The following is a 26,889-nucleotide window of genomic DNA, read 5'->3' as shown; positions in this document are numbered from 1 at the left end:
TGTAAGTAAAAGTGACCTGGGTCATGTGATGTCAGTAGCTGTGACCTTCACTTGTTAAAAAAAATTAAGCTAGCTTAGCCACAGTGAGGCAAATTTTTCCTGTTTAGGGACAACTTGCTTAATTTTACGAGGAAGAAATAAGCTGTATGTCTACCAGAAGATTAGAAGTTATACTTGGGGTTTCATTTTAATGTTTAGAGAGACTTGCTTTTATAAATGTTGACAGCTACGTTGTGCCTGGGTTGAAATCTTCCATAAACATTTGAGAGACACTAGAGGAACAGAAACTCAGGACTTAAAAAAAAAAAAAAAAAAAGCAATGTTCGTTGTATAAAGATAAACAGGGGACAACATATCCCAGTTCATCCTCTGCTGGCCATCTAGGGATGGGAAAGCCCCACATACATGAGGGCGATTCTGCCCAGCACAAGTCTTTCTCATAAACATAATTACAGGCATACCGATAAACAGGTTTTTATAATAACATATGCCAAAAATCAAGCTCCAAAATGTTCCCTGAGGGTTTTGAGGAAATGTGAGGAAGGCCTAAGCACAGGGTTTCAGGGTCTGTGAGTTGGGAGGGAAATGCTGCAGGTACCGCAGGGACAGGGACGACAGAGAGGCAGCCGGGGAGGGTGGCGGCAAGGCAGGCCAGGTCTCTCAGCAGGCAGAGCCATACGGGGAGCAGCACGGGAGCAGCACGGGAATAAACTGTCAGCTTCCAAGTTTTGTTTTTCTTTTAAGCTGCAGCATGCTCTCTTCCAACAAAGCCTACTTTGGAAATCCAGTATGAAAAATACATAAGATGCCTGCTCCCCCCCACAGGGGCCAGTGTGAGCTGCAGACACAGAGCAGCAAGAAGGCGGTGCCTAATGAGGAGGGAACATGACGGCGGGGCTGCCTGTGTCGCGGGAGCCTCTGTCCCGTCCGTCTGCTGCTGCTCCCCTGCCCCGCTTCCTCCCCTCCTTCCTCCCCAGACCACGCACGGCTGTGGAAGGGCTAGCGGTCTCCTCCTTCCTCTCTGATGTGTACGTAAAATGTGAAAAACAAACGAACAAAGAAAAAGAAACACACGTCTAGAAAGTGAAAAACAAAAATTTGGAACATGTAGGAATACTTAACCTATTCTGTCCATGAGACAAAGTGAGTATTTTAGGAGAAAAAAAAATGTTACAATTATTTGGTAATTTATTGCTTCCTTTATTTCTTAAAAGTAGATTACACCAAAAATGAAACAGGACCTATGGTTGTTCAAATCCACATGGATTTCATGATTGGTTGAAAGCTTTTCATATAAAGATAATTTGCTGATTAAAAACAAAAGTATAAAGACTCGCTGGCTCATTTTACAAAGTTTTTCTGATTGGACTAAAAATGATACACTGTTCTGCTCAAAGTGAATTTTTACACCAACTGCCAATTACCAAAAATAGAAAAAAAAAAAGGTCCATCTACCCTGTGATTTTACCTCACATGATTTTATACAAGGCCTCTACGATATTTTTTTTAAATTACCCAGATTCTAGACAGTTATCAAAAAAAAGCATAAATACAGGGATCCTCATTACACTATAAAATTTCATTTTCCTAAACAGAAATGCATTTTAAGTTTTGGTATTTCTACAAAGCTTATTATGTTATAATGTCACTTACAGATAGTAAGTATTACAGGTGGATTAGATTATTTTACTCAAAGCGCCTAAAATTTAACTAGCCTTACTCCTTGATGTTCCAAATAAGGGCTAAAATAATTTCTGTTCAGAGTAAGGGTAAGAGTCAAAAGTAAACTGTTGCATAATATGTTCCACGTCAGAGCTGCTGTGAGGCCCTCTGATGTCGGTGAGCACGGTGATGAGCTCGGGCGTGGCAGAGGCTGCCCTAGCAAGGCCCCACCAGATACTCAAAGGCACCCAAAGCAGAAAACGCTGACGCAAAGCAAGGAAGGGGAGAGGCAGGATACAGGCAGAGAAGGTAATGAAACACACCCCCGCTTCTTTACCTGCAGGAGAAGTTCCTGAAGCTGGGCCCGCTTCTGCTTTATCCGTTCTATCCGCCTCTGCTTCTCGATCTTTAAAACACAGGTTACAAAACAGCATGAACATATGCAGAGTAGAAAGTACTGCTCGCTTTTCAGGTCCCAGTTCTAAGATATCGAGAATTTTCCTTAGGGACACTCAACCCATCTTAACTACGAACATCAATAAAGGCAAATCACACCTTCTGGGTCTGGGTGAGCAGGCAGGCAAGACAGCAGAACTGTGGCAACTGCCATCATAACGACAACCATTCCCTGAGTGAACACTTGCTCTGCAGTACCTGTTGCTATTTGTCACAGAAGTGCTTATCAGAGTAACAGCTAACACGTGGTGAATACCTACTCTACTTGCCAGCACTCAGCTGAGCCCTGGACACATGTTCTCTTAATTCGTCTTCACAAAACCCTAGAGGTAAGTATTGCTGTTACCCTTCTGCAGTAAGGAAATGGAGGCACAGAGAGGGTTAAGTAACTGCCCAAGGTCACACAGCTGGTGAGTGGCAAGAGCCAGGATTTGAACCTAAGCCACCTGGTTTCAGAGACCCTATTATTAATTCCTTTGCTCTATGAACCGCCAAGAATGAGGTAAGATATCATTTAAGATCTCCGTTTAACTGCCTTTTAAACAGGCACAGCTGCTAATACAGAGAGGCTACATATTCAACACGAAATCCCTACTTGTTGTAAGAAACATGCTTATGGGACAAATTTCCCAGCTTCAAATAACTATTATTTTCCTCACTCTCACAGCTACCTAGAAAACATATATTGGGGTCTGAAGTTCCCGTAGATGAATTCCTCACTGTGTTTCTGGGCAAAAGCCAATGACATCTAATAAGACATTTTTCTTATCTACTCCAGCAGTGTATTTCTTTTTCTTTTTTGGTGGTGGGGGGGCTGCGCCTTGCGGCATGCAGGATCTTAGTTCCCCAACCAGAAGCACGAAGTCTTAACCGCTGGACCACCAGGGAAGTCCCATAAATATGTTTTGTTTGTTTGTTTGTTTTGGCTGCACCGCGTGGCTTGCAGGATCTTAGTTCCCCAACCAGGGATGGAAGCCGGGACCACAGCAGTGAGAGCGCCGAGTCCTGACCACTGGACCGCCAGGGAGCTAAGCAGCGTCTTTCTTGTTTGCTCCCCATCTAGTCCGCACCGAGAGTTTCTCTCATGGTGCCTTCGAACCACTACCACACTTGAGTCCTAAAGCACTGAAGACCCACTGTAAAATGTGTGCTCTCTCCCATTTGAAAACACGCTGCAGGGGGTTCCCCCTGTGTCTGAAGCTGTGACAGGGCAGCCCCCATCTGCCCCTCATGCTCTGCACCCAGCCAGCCCAAGCTGTACTGACGCTGCCTCTAAAACACTTCTGCAGCCTTACTGCCGCAGCCAGAGCTCAGCCCCTCTCCGACCCAGCCGCCCTCATGTTCCCTCCTCATCTTCCTGTCAGTTCAACTTCCAACCCACTAGTAGAGTGACCCTTGAGAACACACGCCCTCAGCCCTCTTCTTTATCATTCTCCAGCAGCTTCGGTTGTTTATAGGATCAGGTCCCTACTGCTTTAGCACTCAGAAACCTATGCCCTCTCTCCTCGCCTGTACCCTGGCCACACCCACTGCGGGCACGCCCTCTTCAGCCTGCCTCAGCCCAGGCGGTGCCTCTGCCTGGAGAGCCCTCCCTGCCCTAAACCACTTGGCAAACTCCTACCCTCCCTCAGGACTGAGCACAGGGATTTCTTTTTCTTGGTAAAGCCCTCCCTTATCTCCCTTTCCAGAGAATCTGTACATACTTCTTTCACAGGAGTCATCACATTTCTGGTTAACTCCTTCTACATTTCTGCTCTCCTCAATTAGTATGAAAGCTCCTTGGGGTCAGAGATTCTGTCTCTTTGTTTAAGCACATGGTAGATGCTAATAGATTACTGCTTACTGAGTCTTTGTTATCGGCTTAATCTTACTGGTAATTAATATAACCCTCAAATTTCACTCTATCAGGAGGAGAAAAAAGGACATATCCACTGTAGCACATGAAGAACATTATTCTAGAACTTCTGATGACTGCCTGGTTTCTCCCTCCATCCACAAGTGTAATAATACCAAATTTTTTTGATTTGCTGGAGGGAAAAAGGGACGAAAAAAACCCACAAAATTAACCATATTCACCTCTAAAGCTGTAGTCAGCCTTGGTCTATTACCTTTAATGGCCATGACAGTAAAATTATGTCAAATCAATTTAGAAATAGTATGTCAGGACACATGCTCACTTAGGAAAGATTTTGTCTAATGATTAAACAACAGAATAAACAATGTTTTGGCATACATCATCCACAAATTCGTGTAAGCTGAACATTCCAATAAGGATTCAAATGAAATACCATACCATTCTGTTGCCACTGATTCTGGAGTCAAAGGTTAAATATAAGAAATAAATAGCCAACTTGATCCATTTTTTTGGATGGATACAGCAAACATTTCATCAAATAAGACAGCATTTCTATCTCACGAGTCACCAAACATTTATTAGTAGAGTGCTCAGAATGAATAAAATAAAGATCTCCAAAAAACAGTAAAAATCAAGTCATTTAATTTCTCTGTCCCTCGGTTTCATCAGGACATGAGTCAGACTAGACCTCTCTAAACCTTCCAGTTCTAAAATTCTACATAGAAGAATGTGCTAAAAAAAAAAGGCACAGTATGCATGAACGAACAATTAGGAATATTTTAATACTATGTGATTATATCTCTAAATTAAAATGTCTCTGATGTAAAAGAAAGCAAACTACTATCTGTAAACAGATTTTCCTCACTTACCTCCAGGTTCTGACATTCCTGAGCAGAATTGGTAGGCAAGCCGATCCACTTGATTTCTTTTTTTTCCTTTGAAATTATGTTCATTGCCATTAGCACATTTAAAGCATCATAAACTCTTCGCCTAATGTTCTTCTGGTCATAAGCCTGCTAAAAAATATTTTTATTGAGTGATAAATTTTAAAGGTTAAGATACAGTCACAGGATATTAGAATATTCAATTCATATTATTATAATATCTTCAGAGACCTGAAAGAACTGTACACCCAGTGAAAGCATCCTTCAAAAGTAAAGATGAACTAGATACTTTCAAGCCATCTAAAACATAAAACAATCTTAAAAATAAAGATTATGTTACCAACAGATCTAAATTAAACAATACTAAAGGGCCTTCCTTAGGTAAAAGAAAGATAATCTAAGATGGGAGCTTGGAGATGTAGGATGGAGTGAAGACCAACTCTAAAGGTAAATCTCAATACTCACTGTATAAAACATAATATCTTGTAGAGTCTAGAATAGATATAGAACTAATATACATGACAATAATAGTATATATATGAGAAAGGCGTAATGAAGTTAAAGTGGCTAAGGCCTTGCAGTGCCTAGGAGGATATCAGATTTTGAAAAGTCAAGGATCCATGTTATAAGCTCTAGTAAACAGTGCTTCTCAAAATGCGGTCCATGCACTAGTGCTGATCTGCGAACTATTACTAAAATACAATGAAAGTAGTGAACTTGCACCAAAATATAATTACACAGATCACTACACACACTGTTTAGTTCAGCTGACTTTTTTTGGTGGGGGGGGGCGGTTAGCAAGACTTCCTTAGTGAAGGAAACTGTGTTAACTTACATGGTGGAAAAGCCCCTTATCTCACTGTGCACAGGTGGGTCCTATGAACCAAATCCAATCAATCCATGAAAATAAAGGATGGTGGAGCACTGAATCAATTTAAATATAGAACTAAACTTAAATAAATGGGAGATTTAAGTTATAGAACTGAATGTAAACATTAGAAATCCTGACACTGTAGAAATAATGATAATAAAACAACAAATACCAGAAGGAGGCAGCAAAGGAAGTCTGCTGATTTCCTCCTCTTTGATATTGGAAGGGGCATGAAGTCAAAGCAGATGAACTAAGTAACAATTTTGGCACATAAAGTCATAAAAACAACAATAATAATAATATTCTTTTAACAACTGCCACTAATATATTCAATCTGAATCCTGTGGTAGAGGGGAAAACTGGGAGATGGGAGTAAACAATAGGCATATTGATTTATTTTTCCCTCCATAATCAACAGATACTGGTCCATTAGTGATAACTTAAGAAATAAAATACTGAAGTTACTTGAAGTTGTAAAAAAAAAAATTTAAAGAACTACAGACTACAAACCTTCCAAATTATCAGAAAAAAAAAAAAAAAAAGCAGTGAATAAACAGAAAAAAAACCCAACCCTTGCTTATATTCGGGAGTGGGGTGGGTAGTTAGTAAAAATGTATGTATGTTAGATGTTGAGAAGTGCTAGGAAGAAATGCCCATTGTAGTGACAGCTGAGTGAAGATTCGGTGGAGAGGAGAGAGAAACCATATGGATCCCTAGCAAAGAGTATTCCAGGCAAAGGAAACAGCAAGTGCAATGGCTTGATTAGGAGCATATCCACGAAATGTGTGGCTGGAGTGTAGTAACTGAGGGAGTGGATAGTAGGAGATGAGAGGTAATGCTGGGCCAGGTCACACGGGGGCTGGGAGACCATTTAGAGAACTCTGAAGCTCACTGAAAATCAGAATGTCATATACTTTGTTTTTCAAGTGCCCAGGGAAATTAAATGAAAAAGACATCACCACATAATGGCTCACAAGAAAAATCTCAAAGCAATCCCCCCAAAAAGGAAAAAGTTCAACTCACAATTTCTGATAATAGGTAATAAAGGTAAAAATTTATGACAATGAACAAAAATTCCTACCACCTGGAACTATAAGAAACTTTTCTAATGCAATTCTTAGGTCAAAGAGAAAATTAAAATCAAAGTTACAGAATATCTAAAGAATAACATATCGGAATCAATGGAATATGGTTAAAGCCATGCACAAGAGGAAAAGTCGGGACTTCCCTGGTGGTCCAGTAGTTAAGAATCAGCCTCCCAATGCAGAGGATGCAGGGTTCGATACCTGGTCAGGGAACGAAGATCCCACATGCCGCAGGGCAACTAAGCCCGCACACCGCAACTACTGAGCCCATGCACTCTGGAGCCTGCGTGCCACAACTAGAGAGAAGCCAGCATGCCACATGAAGAGCCCGTGCACCGCAACGAAAGACCCCACATGCCACAACGAAGATCCCGCGTGCCACAACTAAGACCCAATGCAGCCACATACATACATACATAAATAAATGGAAAAGTCACAGCCATAAAGACTTTCATTACTAAACAAAGATAATAAAAGTAAATAAAGTATACATCACAGTCTGCAGGGTAGAGAAATAACAAAAGTAACTTCAGGAAAGAGAACAGACTATTAAATACAGATAAAAACAGAAATCAACTGCAAAACAGGTGGTCAATACAAACAAATCTAAGAGATGTTTGGGTTTTTTTTATTTTGGAAATATAATTGCAAATAATTTTGAGAGCATGGATGAAATGGAGGATATTCTAAGAAAATATGAAATACCAAACTGACTCTTAATGGAGAAAGCAATTGTAAACAGACTAATTACCAAAAAAGAAATGGAAAAAGCTATCTAAACTCTACCCCCCACCAAATCACCAGGCCTAGATGGTATCTCAGGTGATTTCTATAAAATTTCAGGGACCAGAACTAGACATCCAATGCCATTAAATCTGTGATGGAGTAAAGAGAAAGAGAAAACCTCTAAATTCATTTTATAAAGCCAGCATAACACTACTAATCAAAATTGCCAAGATGGTACTGAACTGCAGACGGGCGCCATGGAGGCCTGTGAGCAGGTCCAAAAGGGGCCCTTGAAGCTGAAAGGTGTCGCAGAGCTCAGCATGACCAAGCAGAAGAAGAAAAAGGATAAAGACAAGGCAAAACGCCTGGAAGCGATGGGAATGAGCATAAAGAACAAGGAGAGGAGGTGCGGCCTGGAAAAGTGGACCTCGGCCCAGGTGGCCTTGGAGGAGATGCAGCAAATGGAGAGGATCCTGAAGAAAGCATCCAAAAACCACAAACCGAGAGCACAGGACTCAACAGAGACCTGGACACACTCACAGAGCACTACGACATGCCCGGAGTCAGCTGGGAAAAGTAGCTGCCCTGCCCCAGGGTACGGAGTGGCATGGAAGGAAAGCAGAGGGCAAAGCTGGGGTTATGTTTGGTGCCTTTGGTATTTTCCAGAAACATTCTTTTACACACACCCTTGTGTCTTCTGCTGAGACAGCGCTTTTCAAAGCAGTGTGTCTTCACTCCGGACTTGATTAAAGTAAGACTGTCCTTTTATTCTATTTGGATTTCTTGGTAGCACACAGGAGGTCAACCATTTCAGTTTGGAATGGGGATTTTTGAAAGTTTATGCAGAGATTAAAGTTATTCCTGGGTAAGTGCCATGGAAAAGTGTTTCCACCCCTGCGCTGCATCTACCTCTTTGACAGCCATCCAGCTGCCTTTGCCTGCATGAGGCTGACTCCAGAGGATAAGGAGCTAATGCTAGGGTAGCCTGCAGCACGTACACCCCTTTAGGGCCCTGCATGGGCTGCCCTGCCAAGCTCCCTCTAGCCTGGGGCTTCTGCTCTTCCACCAAGAGCCTGGGGAAGCTGTGTGAAGCTTCGTGGCCTTCAGTCGGCCTCCCCAGCCACCTGGCCAGTGAAGACAACGCAGCCTGGGCAGCAGAACAACCACCTAAGGCGAGGACGGAATATCCCCCTTGTCCCTTTCTGAATCTGGGCCAGCTCGTAGCCTCTTCTCCCAATACTCCATTCCCGACATGTCTAGTGAGTATAGTCAAGGCAGACGTTGCTAACCGAGTAGAGCATTCTTTGTAACAGAACTCAGACACAGTCTGCTTCCCTACCCTCAACGCTAAGATCGAAGTAGTTCCCGTATTTATTCAGACTTGGCACGTTAATGTGTTTGGCGTTCCTGGCCTAAGGATACCTCAGCGGTGATGGGACCAAGGCGGCAGAGTCCCAGCACAGACAGACATGGGTGCAGTCAAAAAGGAGGACCCAGGTTCTGATGCTGGAGAACCAGGAACTTTGAAGGCCTATGTGTACTCACTGGATACGGATCAAACTGCATATGCTACTGGGAGAAATGTCTGTGTTGACAAAGACACTGAAAGAATAACAAAGACAGAAGAGAAACCAGTCTGGGACTCATATGTGAACTGCAGAATAAAGGGGAAAAAGTTATTAAAAGAACAGCAAAGATGGTAAAAACAAAAGTAAAAAAAACCCTCACCAATCTCATTCATTAATACCAGTGTAAAAATCCTAAAATTTCAGGAAACTATCCAGAATTTGATTAACTTCAGCATCCATTCCTAATTGTTTTAATTAAGAAAAAAGAAATAAACATTCATTAAAAAATTAAGTTATGGTTACTATCATCTCAAAATAAAACCTTTATCATAATTAAGGTTGCAAAACTACAAATATTTCCACTAACATCAAGAATTAAAGACTCAATATGACTACAGTTACTACTATTACTTAATACTGTTGTGCAATACATATAGTATGACTACATTTAAATAAAATGCAAACTGATTTATAATGATAAAAAGCGTATCAGCAGTTGCCTGGGGATAGAGGGAGAGGGAGGGATGGATGACAAAGGCAGGAAGAACCTTTTGGGAGTGATGTAAATGTTTTGTGTCTTGATTATGGTGGTGATGACACAGGTGCATATAACTGTCAAAACTCACTGAATTTTATACTTGAAATGAATACATCTTATTGTATGTAAATTATTCCACAATAGATAAGGAAAAAATCATTTAATTGTACACTTAAGACATGTGCATTTCCCTCCCTGCATGTAATTTTATCTCCATTTTTAAAAAGTGAGAATGGGGCTTCCCTGGTGGCACAGTGGTTGAGGGTCCGCCTGACGATGCAGGGGACAAGGGTTCGTGCCCCGGTCTGGGAAGATCCCACATGCCGCGGAGCGTCTGGGCCCGTGAGCCATGGCCACTGAGCCTGCGCGTCTGGAGCCTGTGCTCCGCAACGGGAGAGGCCACAACAGTGAGAGGCCCGTGTACCACAAATAAAATAAAATAAAATAAAATACTGTTAAAAAAAAAAAAAAAAAAAAAGTGAGAATGATTTATATGTGCTAAAAAAGAGGCTCTAAGATAAATATTGTTAAGAAAATAAAATTTAAAATGAAGCACGCAGGCTTTCCTGGTGGCGCAGTGGTTAAGAATCCGCCTGCCAATGCAGGGGACACAGGTTCGAGCCCTGGGAAGGGAAGATCCTACATGCCGTGGAGCAACTAAGCCTGTGCACCACAACTACTGAGCCTGTGTGCCACAACTACTGAAACCCACGCGCCTAGAGCCCATGCTCCACAACAAGAGAAGCCACCACAATGAGAAGCCCGCACACTGCAACGAAGAGTAGCTCCCACTCACAACTAGAGAAAGCCCACATACAGCAACGAAGACCCAACACAACCAAAAATAAATAAATAAATTTTAAAAATAAATGAATAAAATAAAATGAAGCATACAAAAGCATAATCACATTTGTGTTTACCATAATAAAAGAAATAAATTTTATTATATATATGCATAAAGAATGTCTGGAATGATACTCAGGAATCTGGTAATAGTGAATAGTGCCTTTGGGGAGGCAGATTAGGGTCTGTGGTAGAAGAGAGATATTTTTTATTACATACTCTTCGGTACAAGTGAATTTTTTTTTTTTTTTTTTTTTTGCTGTACGTGGGCCTCTCACTGTTGTGGCCTCTCCCGTTGCGGAGCACAGGCTCCAGACGCGCAGGCTCAGTGGCCATGGCTCACGGGCCCAGCCGCTCCGCAGCATATGGGATCCTCCCGGACCGGGGCACAAAGCCGTGTCCCCTGCATCGGCAGGCGGACTCTCAACCACTGCGCCACCAGGGAAGCCCGGTACAAGTGAATTTTTATAAACATGTTCATGTAGTATTTTTTCAATTAAAAACGAGATAAAATTTTCTTATTGACTTAGACATGGAAGAAACACTAAAAGGTTCAGAAATGTATCTGAAGTCATTCAAATATAAAAAGCATATTTTAAAAAAGTACGTTTCTTCAATAACACCCAAAGACATTTAAAAAATACTTGTCCATCTTTATGTTTAAATAAATAGTAAAAGAATTCTTTCTAAGACAAAACAACAAAAAATCAAAACAACAAAATTCCCCAACAGACAATATGAAACCCTCAAGTAAAGGAGGAGTTGGGGATTCCCTAGCTTGTCTGAATCCTCAAATTGACACAGACAACCCAGAGAGGTACGCTGCTGCATCACTCATCACAGTCAATGTCAAGTGCATGATCTACCTACCGAATCAGCTGCCAAATGGTTATTTGAATTGGTGAACTCGGACACCAGCTCATCAGCTACTTCATTATATGATGTTGTACCTTTCCGCTGAACTTTCTCACACACTTTCATTGAAAAATGTCTCAAGCCCTTTCCATTTTTATCTCCTTTTTTGCTTCGTTTGCTAAAAGAGAAAAAAAATTATACTCCATTATACTTATTAGAGATTTCCTTTACAAAACATAAAATAATGTGAGAAGACAGGAATTTGATAAATTTTACATTGAATTAGAGATAAGGAAATGTTTTAAACTTAATTTTTGCCTTAAAAGCCTAATAAAGTGTAAAGCTAGAGTGCTTTTCTATGCCCACTCATTTATTCAATAAATATTTACTGACCAGTTACTTACTATTATGTGCCAGGTACTGTTTTACACATTGGGAGAAGATCCGTGAAAACAACAGACAAAAACTCTGCACTTACAGAGTTTATATTCTCAGTACTTATCATTTTATATTCTATGTATGCTACAGCTTTTTTTTTTCCCACCTAAAATTAAAAGTAGCACTATTCTCAGGTTCAGTTATCTACTCAATTTTCAATCAAAGGTCATTGGTATTAATAACAAATCTACACCTTTGGTTGTTTATCTTAAGTTAGGTTAATGCCTAGGTCTAACCTTTGATAACTTAATCATTAAAATTTCAGGGGCTCAGTTTAGTTCTACTAATATCTGAGTACCAATTATATAATAGGAACTGTATTAGGGACTAGAAGTACAAAAATGATAACAGAGGCAAAATCCTTTCCCTCAATGAGTCTTGAGGCCAGAAGAGAGACAAAACAGACATATAATGACAGATAATTCTAATATAATAACGTTAAGTGCCAAGTCAGAGTTATTCACAATGTTCTATGGGAATTGGGAAGAGGGATATCTAGGCTAACTGGAGGAAGTCTTCCTGGAGTAAGAATCAGTGAAAACAATCAACAAAATGAAAAGGAAATCCATGGAATGGGAGAAAATATTTGCAAACTCTTTATGTGGTAAGTGGTTAATATCTTAAATATCTAAGAAACATCTACAACTCAATAGCAAAACAAATAACACAATTAAAAAATAGGCAAAGGACATGAATAGACATTTCTCCAAAGAAAACATACAAATGGCCAACAGGTATATGAAAAGGTGTTCAACAACACTAATCGTAAGAGGAACACAAATCAAAACCACAAGGACATATGATCTCACACCTGTCAGGATGACTATTATTAAAAAAAAAAGATAACAAGTGTTGGTGAGAGTGTAGAGAAATTACAATAGAACACTTGCACATTGTTGGTGGGAATGTAAAAATGGTACAGTTGCTATGGAAAAAAAATATGGAGGTTCCTCAAAAAATTAAAAATGGAACTACCATATAATCCAGCAATCCCATTTCTGGGTATATACCCAAAAGAATTGAAATCAGGATCTCAAAGAGATATATCGGTCATGTTCATTGCAGCTTTATTCACAATAGTCAAGATATGGAAAACTCATAGATGGATGAATGGATAAAGAAAATGTGGGGTGTGTGTGTATGTGTGTGTGTGTATACACACACACATACACACACACTGGAATATTATTCAGTCTTAAAAAATAAAACCCTGCCACATGTGACAACATGGATGAACCTGGAGGACATCATGCTAAGTGAAATAAGCCAGTCACAGAAGGACAAACATTGCATGATTCCACTTACATGAGCTATCTGAAATAGTCAAAGTCACAGAAGTGGGGAGTAGAATGGTGCCTGCCAGAGGCTGGAGGGAAAGGGGAAATGGGGAGTTTGCTATGCAAAGGAACCTTGACTTTATCATATTCCATCAGTATAATTATATTCATTTATAAGTTATTTATATGTTCTACTGTGTTATGTCCATTAAGAAATAGATGCTAAATGTACTTTTCAAAAGAATAAGGACAGATGTCTACTTTCTTTTTCCCACATTCCCAATCATCTGTGTAGTACTCATTGTGGTCACAGACTACTATTGAAATACTGGGATGCCACTAAGTGGTACTGAGTAGGGGAGTGGCCTGGTGAAATTATCAGTGAGGCAGAGATTCTGGCAGCAGAGTAACTTACGAAGGGCAGAAACAGAAACAGGAAGACCTGTTGAGAGGCTACTGTAATGGCCCAGGCAAGCAATGCTGAATTTCAGGAAACTGGTAGGACTGGATAAGAAGAGATGGATTTGCAAAAATGTTAAAGATAAAAATCAGTGGAGGACTTCCCTGGTGGCACAGTGGTTAAGAATCTGCCTGCCAATGCAGGCGACACAGGTTCGATCCCTGGTCCGGGAAGATCCCACATGCTGCGGAGCAACTAAGCCCGTGCACCACAACTACTGAGCCTGCACGCCAAACTACTGAAGCCCGCACGCCCTAGAGCCCGCACTCTGCAACTACTGAGCCTGGGAGGCACAACTACTAAAGCCCGCGTGCCTAGAGCCCGTGCTCCACAACAAGAGAAGCCACCACAATGAGAAGCCCATGCACGGCAACAAAGCATAGTCCCCGCTCGCCGCAACTAGAGAAAGCTCACGCACAGCCACAAAGACCCAACGCAGCCAAAAAAAAAAAAAAAATCAGTGGAACGAAATGATGGATTGATGTGGATTGTATGGAAGAAGAAACAGGACGATGACCCTAAAAGGAGGGGCCATTTACTGAGATAAGGAGACAGGAATGAATTCATGAATTCCATTTCAAACCTTCTCATCTGCACTGTCCAGTACTCTAGGTGTAACCCACATGTGGCTAGTGAACACCTGGAGTGTGCCAAGTCTGAATTGGGTATGCTGTCGGTGTGAAATACACACTGCATTTCAAAGACCTTCATGAGAAATGAAGGTAAAAGAGCTCATGTATAATTTTTATATTAACTACATGCTGAAATATATTATTTTAGATATACTAGATTAAATAGAAGATATAAAATCAATTTCACATACTTCCATCTACTTTTTAAATTGGCTGCTGGAAAATTAAAACTTACCTGTGGCTTGTATTACATTCTATTGGGCAGCAATGATGTTGAGTTTGACTTGCCTATAGAACATCCAAATGGGTATATTCAATAGATAGTTGAATATATTAGTCTACAGCTAGTGGGAGAGGTCACTTACAAACTTATCAGCACGGGTACCCATGCCAACTCTCCTTCCTACCAGTCTCAGAGAATTAGGTAACCCTCTTCCTTTTCAAATCTAACTTCCTTTTACGAGATAACAGCTTTACTGAAATACAATTCACGTACCATGAACTTCATCTTTTTAAAGTATACAATTCAGTGGTTTTCAAAAGTTATGCAACCATCACCACAACCTAATTTCTTCATCCTAAAAGGAAACTCTGTGCCCATGAGCAGTCATTCCTCGGCCTCCCTGCCCCCAGTACCTGGCAACCACTCTTCTATTTTCTGTTTCTATGGATTTGCCTATTCTTCAACGTCAACTTGGCAAATGGAGTGCTTCTGTTTCTGTATTGTTTGCTTTCCTTGAGTTGGCCCACCCAGTGCTTTGTTTGTTTTTTGAATGTACAACCTATCATGGAAGCTGAATCTGTTCAAGACTCCAGCTCCACCTACCAGCTTGAAGGAAATACCGAGGACAGAAGAACACGTTAAACTATACCAGAGAGATGCAATAAGCAAAATCTTTAGGATTTCTCTTCAGGACTTATAGTGTAGTTTCTTTAACTAATAATTTGTAAGGGAAAAGAGGAGCTAAAGAGTGAGAGACATACAGAGGGGGAATCTACAGATTATAAAAGACATCAATTTATTTAAATTCTGATTCATACAGACTGTAAACACACACACACCCCAGTTATGGGCGAGTCTGGGAAGACAGCAATAGCAGCATAGTTCTCAAACTCTCCAAATCCCCACATAAAAACAGATGGAACGGGGCTTCCCTGGTGGCGCAGTGGTTGAGAGTCCGCCTGTCGATGTGGGGGACGCGGGTTCGTGCCCCAGTCCGGGAAGACCCCACATGCCGCGGAGCGGCTGGGCCCGTGAGCCATGGCCGCTGAGCCTGCGCGTCCAGAGCCTGTGCTCCGCTACGGGAGAGGCCACAGCAGTGAGGGGCCCGCGTATAGCAAAAAAACAAAACAAAACAAAAAAACAGATGGAATGACTAGGCAGCAAAACCCGAACCCCTTGACAACATTTACAACAAAACTAGATGACAAAGTACCTTCAACAAATGCCAGAATACAAACTACCAATAGCCAAAAGGCCTACACAGTAGTGTCTGTGTGGGCAGAAAAAGAAATATTCAATGAGGCTGCACTGAATGGAACTCAGAACAGGATAAGCCCAAAATAGGCAACAAGAATTTGCTAGAAAGCACAACAGGCCAATTTGAGAGCAGCAATTGAAATGAGGAGTTTTGACCTCTCAGTACCAGCTGACTGCAAGGGGCTGCAACAAAGACTAAAGAGGTTGCAACAATCCAGCCCGTATGACTCCCACAAGTGATATTCAAGAGAAAATTAGAAATATTGGAGGTAGGCAAAGGATATATAGACAATAAGAGTATCTGAAGAAGAAAACCAAGGCAAGGGAACAGAATAAATACTAAATGCTGAGTAAGTCAAGAAAATGTTCATGAAATAAAAGAAAAAAGAGACTATCAACCTAGAATGACAAACACCAAAACATTCTAGTAAAACTGCTGTATTTCCAAGAAAAAGAACCTTTTAGGTATCTAGAAAAAGAGAGTATCCTATTTTTCAACAGCCAATTGTTACATTAGAAGAAAATTAGTATATTTAAGAATCTGAAAGAAAGGATGAGCCAAGGATTTTTGTATCCAGCATAACTGACTCAGACAATCAAAATGACTAAAGAAACATTGACATAAAGACCTTGTGAGTATTTATGTATAGTTACCTGTAGACGTGAGACAAAATGAGGGCTAAGAGGCAGACAGTATAGTATTTAAATAGGCAAATGCTCAAATACTGTGGGACTACTATGTATGACTATTAGAAAAATGGGAAGAGAATGGAGAGAGCATATGTAAAAAAATGTTTTAATGTTTTCAATAATCATGTTAATGGTTATATTAGTATTATTATTTGGGACTACTGAGCATGTAATATGGGATAAAGTCAATGAGTAATTACCATATACATTAATTCTAACATCTCATCCCCAACATCCTTAAAGATCAAGATTCTTGGAATGGAAAAAAGAGGATTGGGATGTAATGGAGAAGAAGTTTAATAAGGTTTGAATTGGAAATATCAATACGAACTCATGAAGTACTGTATCTTTGTGGGTGTGTATCTTAGCTCTCTCCATTTAAAAGGACTAGAAAATATGACCAATCTAGTAGCAGAGAGCATCCTTAGCCCCTAACTGGAGCTTGACATATAATTCACCCTAAAGGAAACCAGAGCTTCTTAGAGAAATGGCTGAGTCCATGTACAGGGCAGGAAATGGACAAGATGAACTTGGAACATCTTGTCACACCAGATAACAAACAAGCTATCAAAGACATCTAGGGTCATATCAAAAGGACTTATGAGTCAAGTATTATAGAAGAGGCTCCCACAGACCTAAGACGGGACAATTTAAGTTTCAATAGTGATAATAATTGCACTGTATGAAACCCATCAAATACGTTTACATTCATGAGTTTATAATGATTTTTTTTGTGTGCGGTACGCGGGTCTCTCACTGTTGTGGCCTCTCCCGTTGTGGAGCACAGGCTCCGGATGCGCAGGTGCAGCGCCCATGGCTCATGGGCCCAGCCGCTCCGTGGCATGCGGGATCTTCCCAGACCGGGGCACGAACCTGTGTCCCCTGCATCGGCAGGCGGACTCTCAACCACTGTGCCACCAGGGAAGCCCTATAATGATATTTTTATTTTTTATGTTTTGGCCACATTGTGCGGCATGTGGGATCTTAGTTCCCCGATCAGGGATCGAACCTGTGCCCCCTGCATTGGGAGCACAGAGTCTTAACCACTGGACCACCAGGGAAGTCCCTATAATGATATTTTTTTAAAGGGAAGACTTGTTCACCTTTTGAGGAAGACAGAAACAAACTCATCATCTTGAAGACTGGTCAGTAAAGGGAAGGGATCAAGCTTTATTCTGCTTTCCTGTATAAACTATCCCTTCAGGTAAACAAACAGCAGAAGAGGGAAAGAGTCTTCATATAAAAGTAGTGCCAGTAGTAAATGAAGTAGGCATGACAGAATAACACTAATAGCCACACACCATGAATTAACAGATACAAGCATTAAGCATCAGTGGTGTTCACATCATAAAAAGAGAGATAATCAAATGTTATGTGCCTTTTAACGGAAGAACACACTACTATCTAAATTCTAGCCAAAGGATCAAACGTCAGTCTAATAAAGCCTCTGAATCTTACTGCCAAACTACAGAAATACAGGGAACAGAGAAATATACTGAGATGCACGTGAGTATGCAACCAGCGAAATCTAGACTGTGGGAAATTTGATAGGTCAAATGGTCTAGCTCCTACCACAACTAAAGTATAGGAAAATAATGGGACAGAGGTATATATAAAAGACAATCAACTTTTGTTTTTAATGAGCAAGACTAAAATGTTCTGAAGGATGCACATTTAGGTGATAAAACTAATTAAACATGCAAGAAAGGGGTAACTATAAAAATCAGGGTAATGGTTATTTATAGGGGAGAGATAAGAGGGGATGGGGCCTATGGAGGGGCTTCTGAGGTTCTACTTCCTCATCTGGTGATGGTTACAAGAGTGTTTGCCTTAAAGTAACTCTAGTTATACATTTGCTTTTTGGTGATTTTCTGTATCTGTATTTTATTTCACAAAATTTAAAAAAAGCAAACAAACAAAACATGACATTTGAAACTACTCGAAATCTGAATGCTTACTAGATATTTGGTATTAAGGAATTACTGCTAATTTTCTAAGGTATAATAATGATATGTTTAAAAATGAGTCTTTCTAGAAATAAATACTGAGATATGATGAAGATGATAGGATGTCCTGGATTTGCTTTAAAATAATTTAGAAGGGGTAGGGACTTCCCTGGTGGTCCAGTGGTTAAGAATCCATCTTCCAATGCAGGCGACGCGGGTTCGATCCCTGGTCAGGGAACTAAGATCCCACATGCTGTGGGGCAACTAAACCCATGCACCACAACTACAGAGCCCATGCGCTCTGGAGCCTGCACACCACAACTAGAGAGCTGTGCACCGCAACTACTGAGCCCGCATGCTCTGGAGCCTGTGCACCACAACTAGAGAGAAACCCACGCACTGCTACGAAGAGCCCGCACACGTCAACAAAAGTTCCTGTGTGCCGCAACTAAGACCTGACACAGCCAAAAATAAAAAATAAACAAATAAAATAATACAGAAGGGGTATATACAAAACAAGATACACCATTATTGCTGAAGTTCAGAGTTGGGTACGTAGGAGGCTCATAATATGAATCATCTACTTCTATATTTAAAATTCTCCAAAATAAAGAGTTTTTTTAAAAAGAAGAGAAGAATAATGGTTCTAGCATATCCTCGGTTATTTACATAGATTTAGTCCTTAGGCTCAGTTTCCTCCACCCAGCCCAGCCTTCTCAGGAAGGGGTCCTTATACATCACAATACCGTATTAATACAAAGGAGAACTCAGCATGTCCAATCCACAACTCCTGATCCTACTCCAGTTCTCATCTAGATGAGTGACGACACCATCCACCCAATCGAGCCAGAAACAACAGGTTCATCCTAATCTCCCTTTCTATCTAATCAATCTAATTCTGTCAGATCTAATCTAAGTCTTGCCCTAAAGAGCTCTTAAATTCAACTTCTTCTCTCTGTTCCCACTGCCCTAGTTCAGGTCCTCATAATCTCTCTCAGAATATAACTAGACATAAAAAAGAATGAAATAATGCCATTTACAGCAACATGGATGGACCAAGAGATTATCATACTAAGTGAAGTCAGAAAGAGAAAGACAAATACCATATGATATTGCTTATATGCAGAATATTTTAAAAAATGATACAAATGAATTTATTTTTACAAAACAGAAATATACTCATAGACATAGAAAACAAACTTATGGCTCCTGAAGGGGAAAGGGTGAGGGAAGGATAAACTAGGAGTTTGGGGTTAAAACACACACGACTACATATAAAATAGATAACCAACAAGAACCTACTGTATAGCACAGGGAACTCTACTCAATATCTTATAATAACCTATAAGGGAAAAGAATCTGAAAAAAATATATATATATACAGACACACACAATATATAATTGAATCACTTTGCTCTACACCTGAAACTAATGTAATACTGTAAATCAACTGTATTTCAATAACAGTTTTTTTTTTTAAGGAAAAAAAAAGAATATAACTAGAGCCATATAACTGTTTTCCTTTGTGCTGCATACAGGCGAGGGCTTTCAATCCCTCGTCCACATGGCCATCCTGGTGACCTTTCTACATAACCCTAAATAACCTGGTGCTAATGGTGGTAAAGAGCATACACTCCCTGAATGGAAAGTGTGTACCAGTCATTGGACTAAGTAATTTCATTTCTCAAAAGAATCCATCAATTCCTGTCTGCTACATACATTTCCCCACAGAACCCACTCTATGCTGATTTGCCCTTAGAGTTTAGTGTATTTAGACATAAATGGCTAGTCACACCTAAATTTACGTAATTAGTGCAAGTTAGGTAACAAAATACTTAAGAACTGCTAGAGACAGGAGCACAGGAGTTATTTTGAAAGAAATATGTTGTGTGTGGGATTTTACATTTATGTTAAGAATTGGACAATGGCTTAAAGTAAATAAAATCCTTAACTCAGTGTTTACGTACTTTTTAAAAGCCAGGGATGAAGCAGGGTTGTTGTTTTTCATATAATTCTAGGTCTTTTTAAAAAAGAGAGTAATAAGACAATCATACAGTAGCTTTGGGGGGATCACTTGACTAATTTGCCCTCTACAGTCATACCTGGATAATATTTAAAGGAAGAAACTAAATAGGAATAACTAGATTTTTAACAACTATTAAATGCTTATGAACATATTCTCGAAACACAGATAGAAGACTACAGTATGAGTTTTATACGGTTAGTTCAGTGTATGAATTGATAGACTTGAAGAAAGCTGTGGCTAAGTATCAACACTGGTAAACTATTTATTAACTATATATTTTCAGCAGGTTACTTCATTTAACTCTGATCCCACAGTTTTCCTTGATCTGAAAAATACAGACACAAATACCCATCTTGCTGTGAGGATTAAATCATACACCACATATAAAACTGGTCCAAGAAGATCCCACATGCTGTGGAGCAACTAAGCCCGTGCGCCACAACTACTGAGCCTGCGCTCTAGAGCCCGCGAGCCACAACTACTGAGCCCACGTGCCACAACTACTGAAGCCCGCGCGCCTAGAGCCCGTGCTCCACAACAAGAGAAGCCACCGCAATGAGAAGCCTGCGCACTGCAACGAAGAGTAGCTCCCGCTCACCGCAACCAGAGAAAGCCCACATGCAGCAACGAAGACCCAACGCAGCCAAAAATAAATAAATTAGTTAATTAACTTTTTTAAAAAAAGAAATTAAGCCTGATCTTTGGAAGGCTGGTGGAGCAGCATGCCAAAACCCAATCAATGTCTACATTAAAATTCAACAGAATTTAGAATAGCTAATACCTGCAGTACACAGATAGGAGAGTTGGTCCTGCAACCAATTCTATAAACCACTTCTTTAAAAGTTAAGTGAACAACACCTCTAGTAAAAGAACATTAAAAGGTAAAAGGCTATATAAAGAACTCAACAACAACAAAAACAACTCAACTCAAAAATGGACAAAGGACTTGAAAAGATGTTTCTTCCAACAAGATATACAAATGGCCAGTAAGTACATAAAAAGATGATCAACATCGCTAATCATTAGGGAAATGCAAATCAAAACCACAATGAGATACCACTCACACACATTAGGATGGCTATTATTAAAAACAAAAACAAAAAACAGTAAGTGTTGGAAGGATGTGGAAAAATTGGAGCCTTCGTGCACTGCTGGTGGGAACATAAAATGGTGCAGCCATTGTAGAAAGTACTATGGTAGTTCCACAAAAAACTGAGCATATAATTACCATATGATCCGGCAATTCCACTTTAGGGTACATACCCAAAGAAATTTAAAGTAGGGTCTCAAACAGATGTTTGTATACCCACATTCATACCAGCAATATTCACAATAGCCAAAAGGTGAAAACAACCCAAATATCTATCAATAGATGAATGAATAAACATAATGTGGTATATGCACATAACAGATTATTCAGCTTTTAAAAAAATGAAATTCTGATACAACATGAATGAAGCTTAAAGACATGATAAGTGAAATAAGCCAGACACAAAAGGGTAAATATTGTATGAGTCCTCTTTTTTTGTTGTTTTTGTGGTACGTGGGCCTCTCACTGTTGTGGCCTCTCACATTGCGGAGCACAGGCTCTGGACGCGCAGGCTCAGCAGCCAAGGCTCACGGGCCCAGCCGCTCCGCGGCATGTGGGATCTTCCCAGACCGGGGCACGAACCCGCGTCCCCTGCATTGGCAGGCAGATTCTTAACCACTGTGCCACCAAGGAAGCCCCTGTATGATTCCTCTTATATGAGGTACCTAAAATAGTCAAATTTATAAAGACAGAAAGTAAAACTATGGTTACCGGAGACTGGAAGAGGAGAAAGTGGGGAGTTATTGCTTAATCAGTACGGAGTGGCAGTATGGGATGGTGAAAAAGTTCTGCAGATGGATAGTGGCAACAGATGGACAATAATTTCTTATTTATTTTCTCAGTGGTTTTTTTGCTTTTGAACTTATTTATGTTTTGTTGTGTTTTGTGCTTCAGTGTTGATGGCTTCATGAGCCTGAATGTCTATAAAATAAGATGTTGTGGTTTTAGCATTTCATCATTAATTATTTCGAAAAAAGCCAAACTCAGTATACAAGGGATCATGCTTCTGAGCAAAACACACTTTACTGTTCTTCATTCTCTAAACTATTTCCATTGTCACACTTGGCTTCCCACTACTGTCATCACATTCAGAAAAGATGTGCCTTTTCTTGACAAAAGTAGTTCAGGAATGCTTGTTTCCCCACCACAAAATGAGGGTTGAAACCAAAATAACTCAGGACTTCCCTACTGGTCTAGTGGTTAAGATTCCGCGCTTCCACTGCAGGGGGCGCAGGTTCAATCCCTGGTGGGGGAAGTTCCACGTGCTGCGCAGTGCGGCCAAAAAAACCCCAAAGTTAATTTAGCTTTGTTAAACTTAAGAAAACGTAAAGTTAAACTTTTCTAATTTAGCTAATAATTTAAAATGATAAATTTAAAACCAGGCTTATTTAAAAAATTTAAATGGTTGAAAAATGTTATAAAAATAAATGTCTACATTTTCACATACCTTCTATGTGCTTTTGGGTTACATTAGACAAATTAACCCTATAATGTCACATGTGACAAAAATTAACTCAAGATGGATCAAAGATCTAAATGTAAGAGCAAAGCCATAAAACTCTTAGAAGAAAATATAGGCGTAAGTCTTTGTGATCTTGGATTTGACAATGTTTTTTTTTTTTTTAAATAAGATATGACACCAAAAGCATAAGTAACACAAGAAGAAAAAAAAAACCCAACAGATAAACATAATCAAAATTTAAAACTTCTGTGCTTCAAGTAAGTGAAAAAACAATCCATAGAATAGGAGAATTTTTTTGCAAATCATGTATCAGGTAAGGGTCTTGTATCTATAATCAATAAAGAATCCTTACAACTCAATAGAAAAAACAACAACAACCCAAAAGATCGGAATAGAGTTTTTCAAGGAAGATATTTAGACTTACTTTCAGCAAGAATGCCATCTTCTAGTAATTCACCAAAATGATCAACACAAAGGGATGGAGGAGTACCCGCTATATGTTCTCTAGGCCTTTTAGAAAACATGGAGTTGTTCCTTTGGCTACAAATATGCCAATCTACAAGAAAGGTGATATTGTAGACATCAAGGGAATGGGCACTGTTCAAAAAGGAACACCCCACAAATGCTGCCATGGCAACACCAGAAGAGTCTATGATGTCACCCAGCTGCTGTTGGCACTGTTGTAAACAAACGAGTTAAGGGCAAGAGTCCTGCAAAGAGATTATGAAGCAAATTAAGCACTCTAAGAGCTAAGGTGGCTTCCTGAAACGTGTGAAGGAAAATGATCAGAAAAAGAAAAAAGCCAAAGAGAAAGGTACTTGGGTTCAATTGAAGCACCAGCCTGCTCCACCTAGAGATGCACACTTTGTGAGAACCAATGGAAAGGAGTCTGAGCTGCCAGAACCCAGTCCCTATGAATTCATGGCATGATTAAAAAAAAAAAAAAAACATACAAAAGACCTCAGAACTGTAAAAATGTTTCTCTTAATTGAGTAGAAGGGTGTATCCCCTCCCCCAAAGAAATATTTAAAGCAAATTTCAATTGTGTCCTAATTCAGTGGGTGATGTCATTACTATTCAAATTTAGTGTTTTTTTCTTCCTGGAAGATGTGAGGTGGTTTATTGTGCAATATGTTTCATTGGTTAGAAACTGCCAGAAATTATAAGATATTTATACTAGTAAAATAAAAAGACTTGGACAGCTGCATGTAAATCAATAAAGTTAGAACACACCTTCACATCATGCACAAAAGAAACTCGAAATGGCTTAAAGACTTAAACATAAGACATGACACCATAAAACTACTAGAAGAGAGCATAGGCAAAACATGCTCTGACATAAATCATACTCTGACATAAATCATACCAATGTTTCCTTAGGTCAGTCTCCAAGGCAATAGAAATAAAAACAAAAATAAACAAATGGGATCTGATCAAACTTACAAGGTTTTTGCACAGCAAAGGAAACCACACACACACACAAAAAAAAAAACCCAAAAAGACAACCTACAGACTGGGAGAAAATATTTGCAAATGATGCAACAGACAAGGGATTAACTTCCAAAATAATACAAACAGCTCATACAACTCAACAACAAAAAAACAAACAACCCAATAAAAAAATGGGCATAAGATCTTAATAGACATTTCTCCAAAGAAGACATACAGATGGCCAGTAGCCACAAGAAAAGATGCTCAACATCACTAACTATTAGAGAAATGCAAATCAAAACAACAATGAGGTACCCACCTCACACCAGTCAGAATGGCCATCACTGGGACTTCCCTGGTGGTCCAGTAGTAAAGAATCTGCCTTATAATGCAGGGCACGCAGGTCTGATCCCTGGTCAGGGAACTAAGATCCCACATGCTGTGGGGCAACTAAGCCCGTGTGCCACAAATACAGAGCCCACGCACCCTGGAACCTGCACGCCACAACTAGAGAAGAGAAAACCACAACTAGAGAGAAGCCCGCGCACCACAACGAATGATCCCGCATGCCTCATTGAATACCCCATTGTGCCACAACTAAGACCCAACACAGCCCAAAATAAATAAATTAAATAATAAATAAATAAATGAATCTTTAAAAAAGTAGGGTCATCATTAAAAAGTCTACAAATAGCAAATGCCAGAGAGGGTGTGGAGAAAAGAAAACCCTCATGCATGCACTGTTGGTGGGAATGTAAGCTGGTGCAGCCACTATGGAGAACAGTATGGAGGTTCCTCAGAAAACTAAAAATAGAATTACCATATGATCCAGCAATCCCACTCCTGGGCATATACCCAGACAAAACTATAATTCAAAAAGATACATGCACCCCTATGTTCACAGCAGCACTATTCACAATAGCCAAAACATGGAACCAACCTAAATGTCCATCAACAGATGAATGGATAAAGATGTGGTACACATATACAATGGAATACTACTCAGCCATAAAAAAGAATGAAATAATGCTACTTACAGCAACATGGATGTAACTAGAGATTATCATACTAAGTGAAGCAAGTCAGAAAGAGAAAGACAGATACCACATGGTATCACTTGTATGTGGAATCTAAAATATGGCACAAATGAGTCTATGTACAAAACAGAAACAGACTCACAGACATAGAGAACAGAGTTGCCAAGGGAGAGGGGGTGGGAGAGGGATGGAATGGGAGTTTGGGATTAGCAGATGTAAACGATTATAGACAGGATGGATAAGCAAGGTCCAACTGTATAGCACAGGGAACTATGTTCAATATTCTGTGATAAACCATAATGGAAAAGAATGTAAAAAAAAGCATGTCTACACGTGTATAACTGAGTCGCTTTGCTGTACAGCAGAGATCGGCACGACATTGTAAATCAGCTATACTTCCATAAAAAGAAAACAAGATAGGAAAAGATGCTCAACATCATTAAGCATTAGGGAAGTGCAAACCAAAACCAAAATGAGATACCATTTCACATCTACAAGTATGGCTATAATAAAAAACGGTGGAGAATAAGTATTGGCAAGGATGTGGAGACACTGGAACCTTTTGCTGGGGGGCATATAAGATGGTGCAGCCACTCTAGAAATTGTCTTAGCACCTCCACGCCTAAGTATATGACCCAAGAGACACGAGAACTTATATCCATGTAAAAACGTGTCCACAAATGTTCATAGCAGTATTTATAATAGCCAAAAAGTAAAAACAACTCAAATGTCCATCATTAATGAACAAATATAGACAAAATGTGGTATAGCCATACAATGTTATATTATTGGGCAATAAAAAGGGATGAAGTACTAATATAGGCCACAGCATGTAATTCTTATGTGTGTGGAGACAGGATGGTAGGGACAGTGGATCTGGAGGGTTGAGAAGGTTCCACTGGCCCAGTTGCTCCTTGGATCGTTTTCATTTCATTGCCCTCAGCACCTCCCCTGCCAATTCCTTCTTGCTTTTTAATACCTGTCAACTCTGAGCCTGGGGCCTCTCCATGTCAGTGCAGGCGAGAGTAGCTTCCAAGTCTGACTTCTCCCATGCATATTTTGGGATGTGGATTTCTTTACTTTCACTTGTCATCATTATAATCACACCAGCTTTCACGTTCAAGTCCTTGGAAAATCTACATCTCTATCAAGTTTTACGGCAATTTAAGAGATTTATTTTTTATTATTTTTTTTACACAAAAAATTTCATTATGATCTTAGGGGCTGGGGATTAAAAATGGGTGTTCAGTCCATCATCTCAAACTGGAAGCTCCCTATCTAAATCTTTTTTTTTTTGCGGTACATGGGCCTCTCACCGCTGTGGCCTCTCCCGCTGCGGAGCACAGGCTCCGGACGCGCAGGCTCAGTGGCCACGGCTCACGGGCCCAGCCGCTCCATGGCATGTGGGATCTTCCCGGACCGGGGCACGAACCCGTGTCCCCTGCATCAGCAGGCGGACTCTCAACCACTGCGCCACCAGGGAAGCCCTCTAAATCTTAAATAAGTAGAGTTTACACATTTTCTTAAAACCTGAGCTCTTTGAAACACCAAGACCCTCTTTCCAAATAACACCAAAA

The 26,889-nt window shown here is 40.1% G+C and overlaps 1 protein-coding gene and 2 pseudogenes across 9 annotated transcripts in view; 2 read left to right on the top strand and 1 right to left on the bottom strand.

The window, feature by feature from the left end:
• Nucleotides 1-26,889, bottom strand: part of TFDP2 (transcription factor Dp-2) — a 179,075-nt gene that overhangs the window by 17,774 nt on the left and 134,412 nt on the right. For 6 of the 7 annotated variants that reach the window (XM_081234426.1, XM_081234428.1, XM_081234430.1 and 3 more), the window contains 3 exons: nt 11,359-11,521; nt 4,843-4,989; nt 2,000-2,068 (listed from right to left, as the gene is read on the bottom strand). In XM_081234426.1, coding sequence (XP_081090552.1) covers nt 2,000-2,068; nt 4,843-4,989; nt 11,359-11,521 — 379 coding nt within the window. The remainder of the gene's footprint in view (nt 1-1,999; nt 2,069-4,842; nt 4,990-11,358; nt 11,522-26,889) is intronic. The other variant, XM_081234427.1, reaches the window with a different exon arrangement.
• LOC308618080 (protein FAM32A-like) lies at nt 7,797-8,578 on the top strand (annotated as a pseudogene). Its single transcript has one exon. The product of its transcript is annotated as a protein FAM32A-like (transcript).
• Nucleotides 23,263-23,869, top strand: LOC308617372 (large ribosomal subunit protein eL21-like; annotated as a pseudogene). Its single transcript has one exon. The product of its transcript is annotated as a large ribosomal subunit protein eL21-like (transcript).

The sequence above is a fragment of the Mesoplodon bidens genome (genome assembly GCF_964165515.1).
Source record: "Mesoplodon bidens genome assembly, chromosome: 5".
Taxonomy (NCBI): domain Eukaryota; kingdom Metazoa; phylum Chordata; class Mammalia; order Artiodactyla; family Ziphiidae; genus Mesoplodon; species Mesoplodon bidens.
This window is presented reverse-complemented; position numbering and strand designations above follow the sequence as displayed.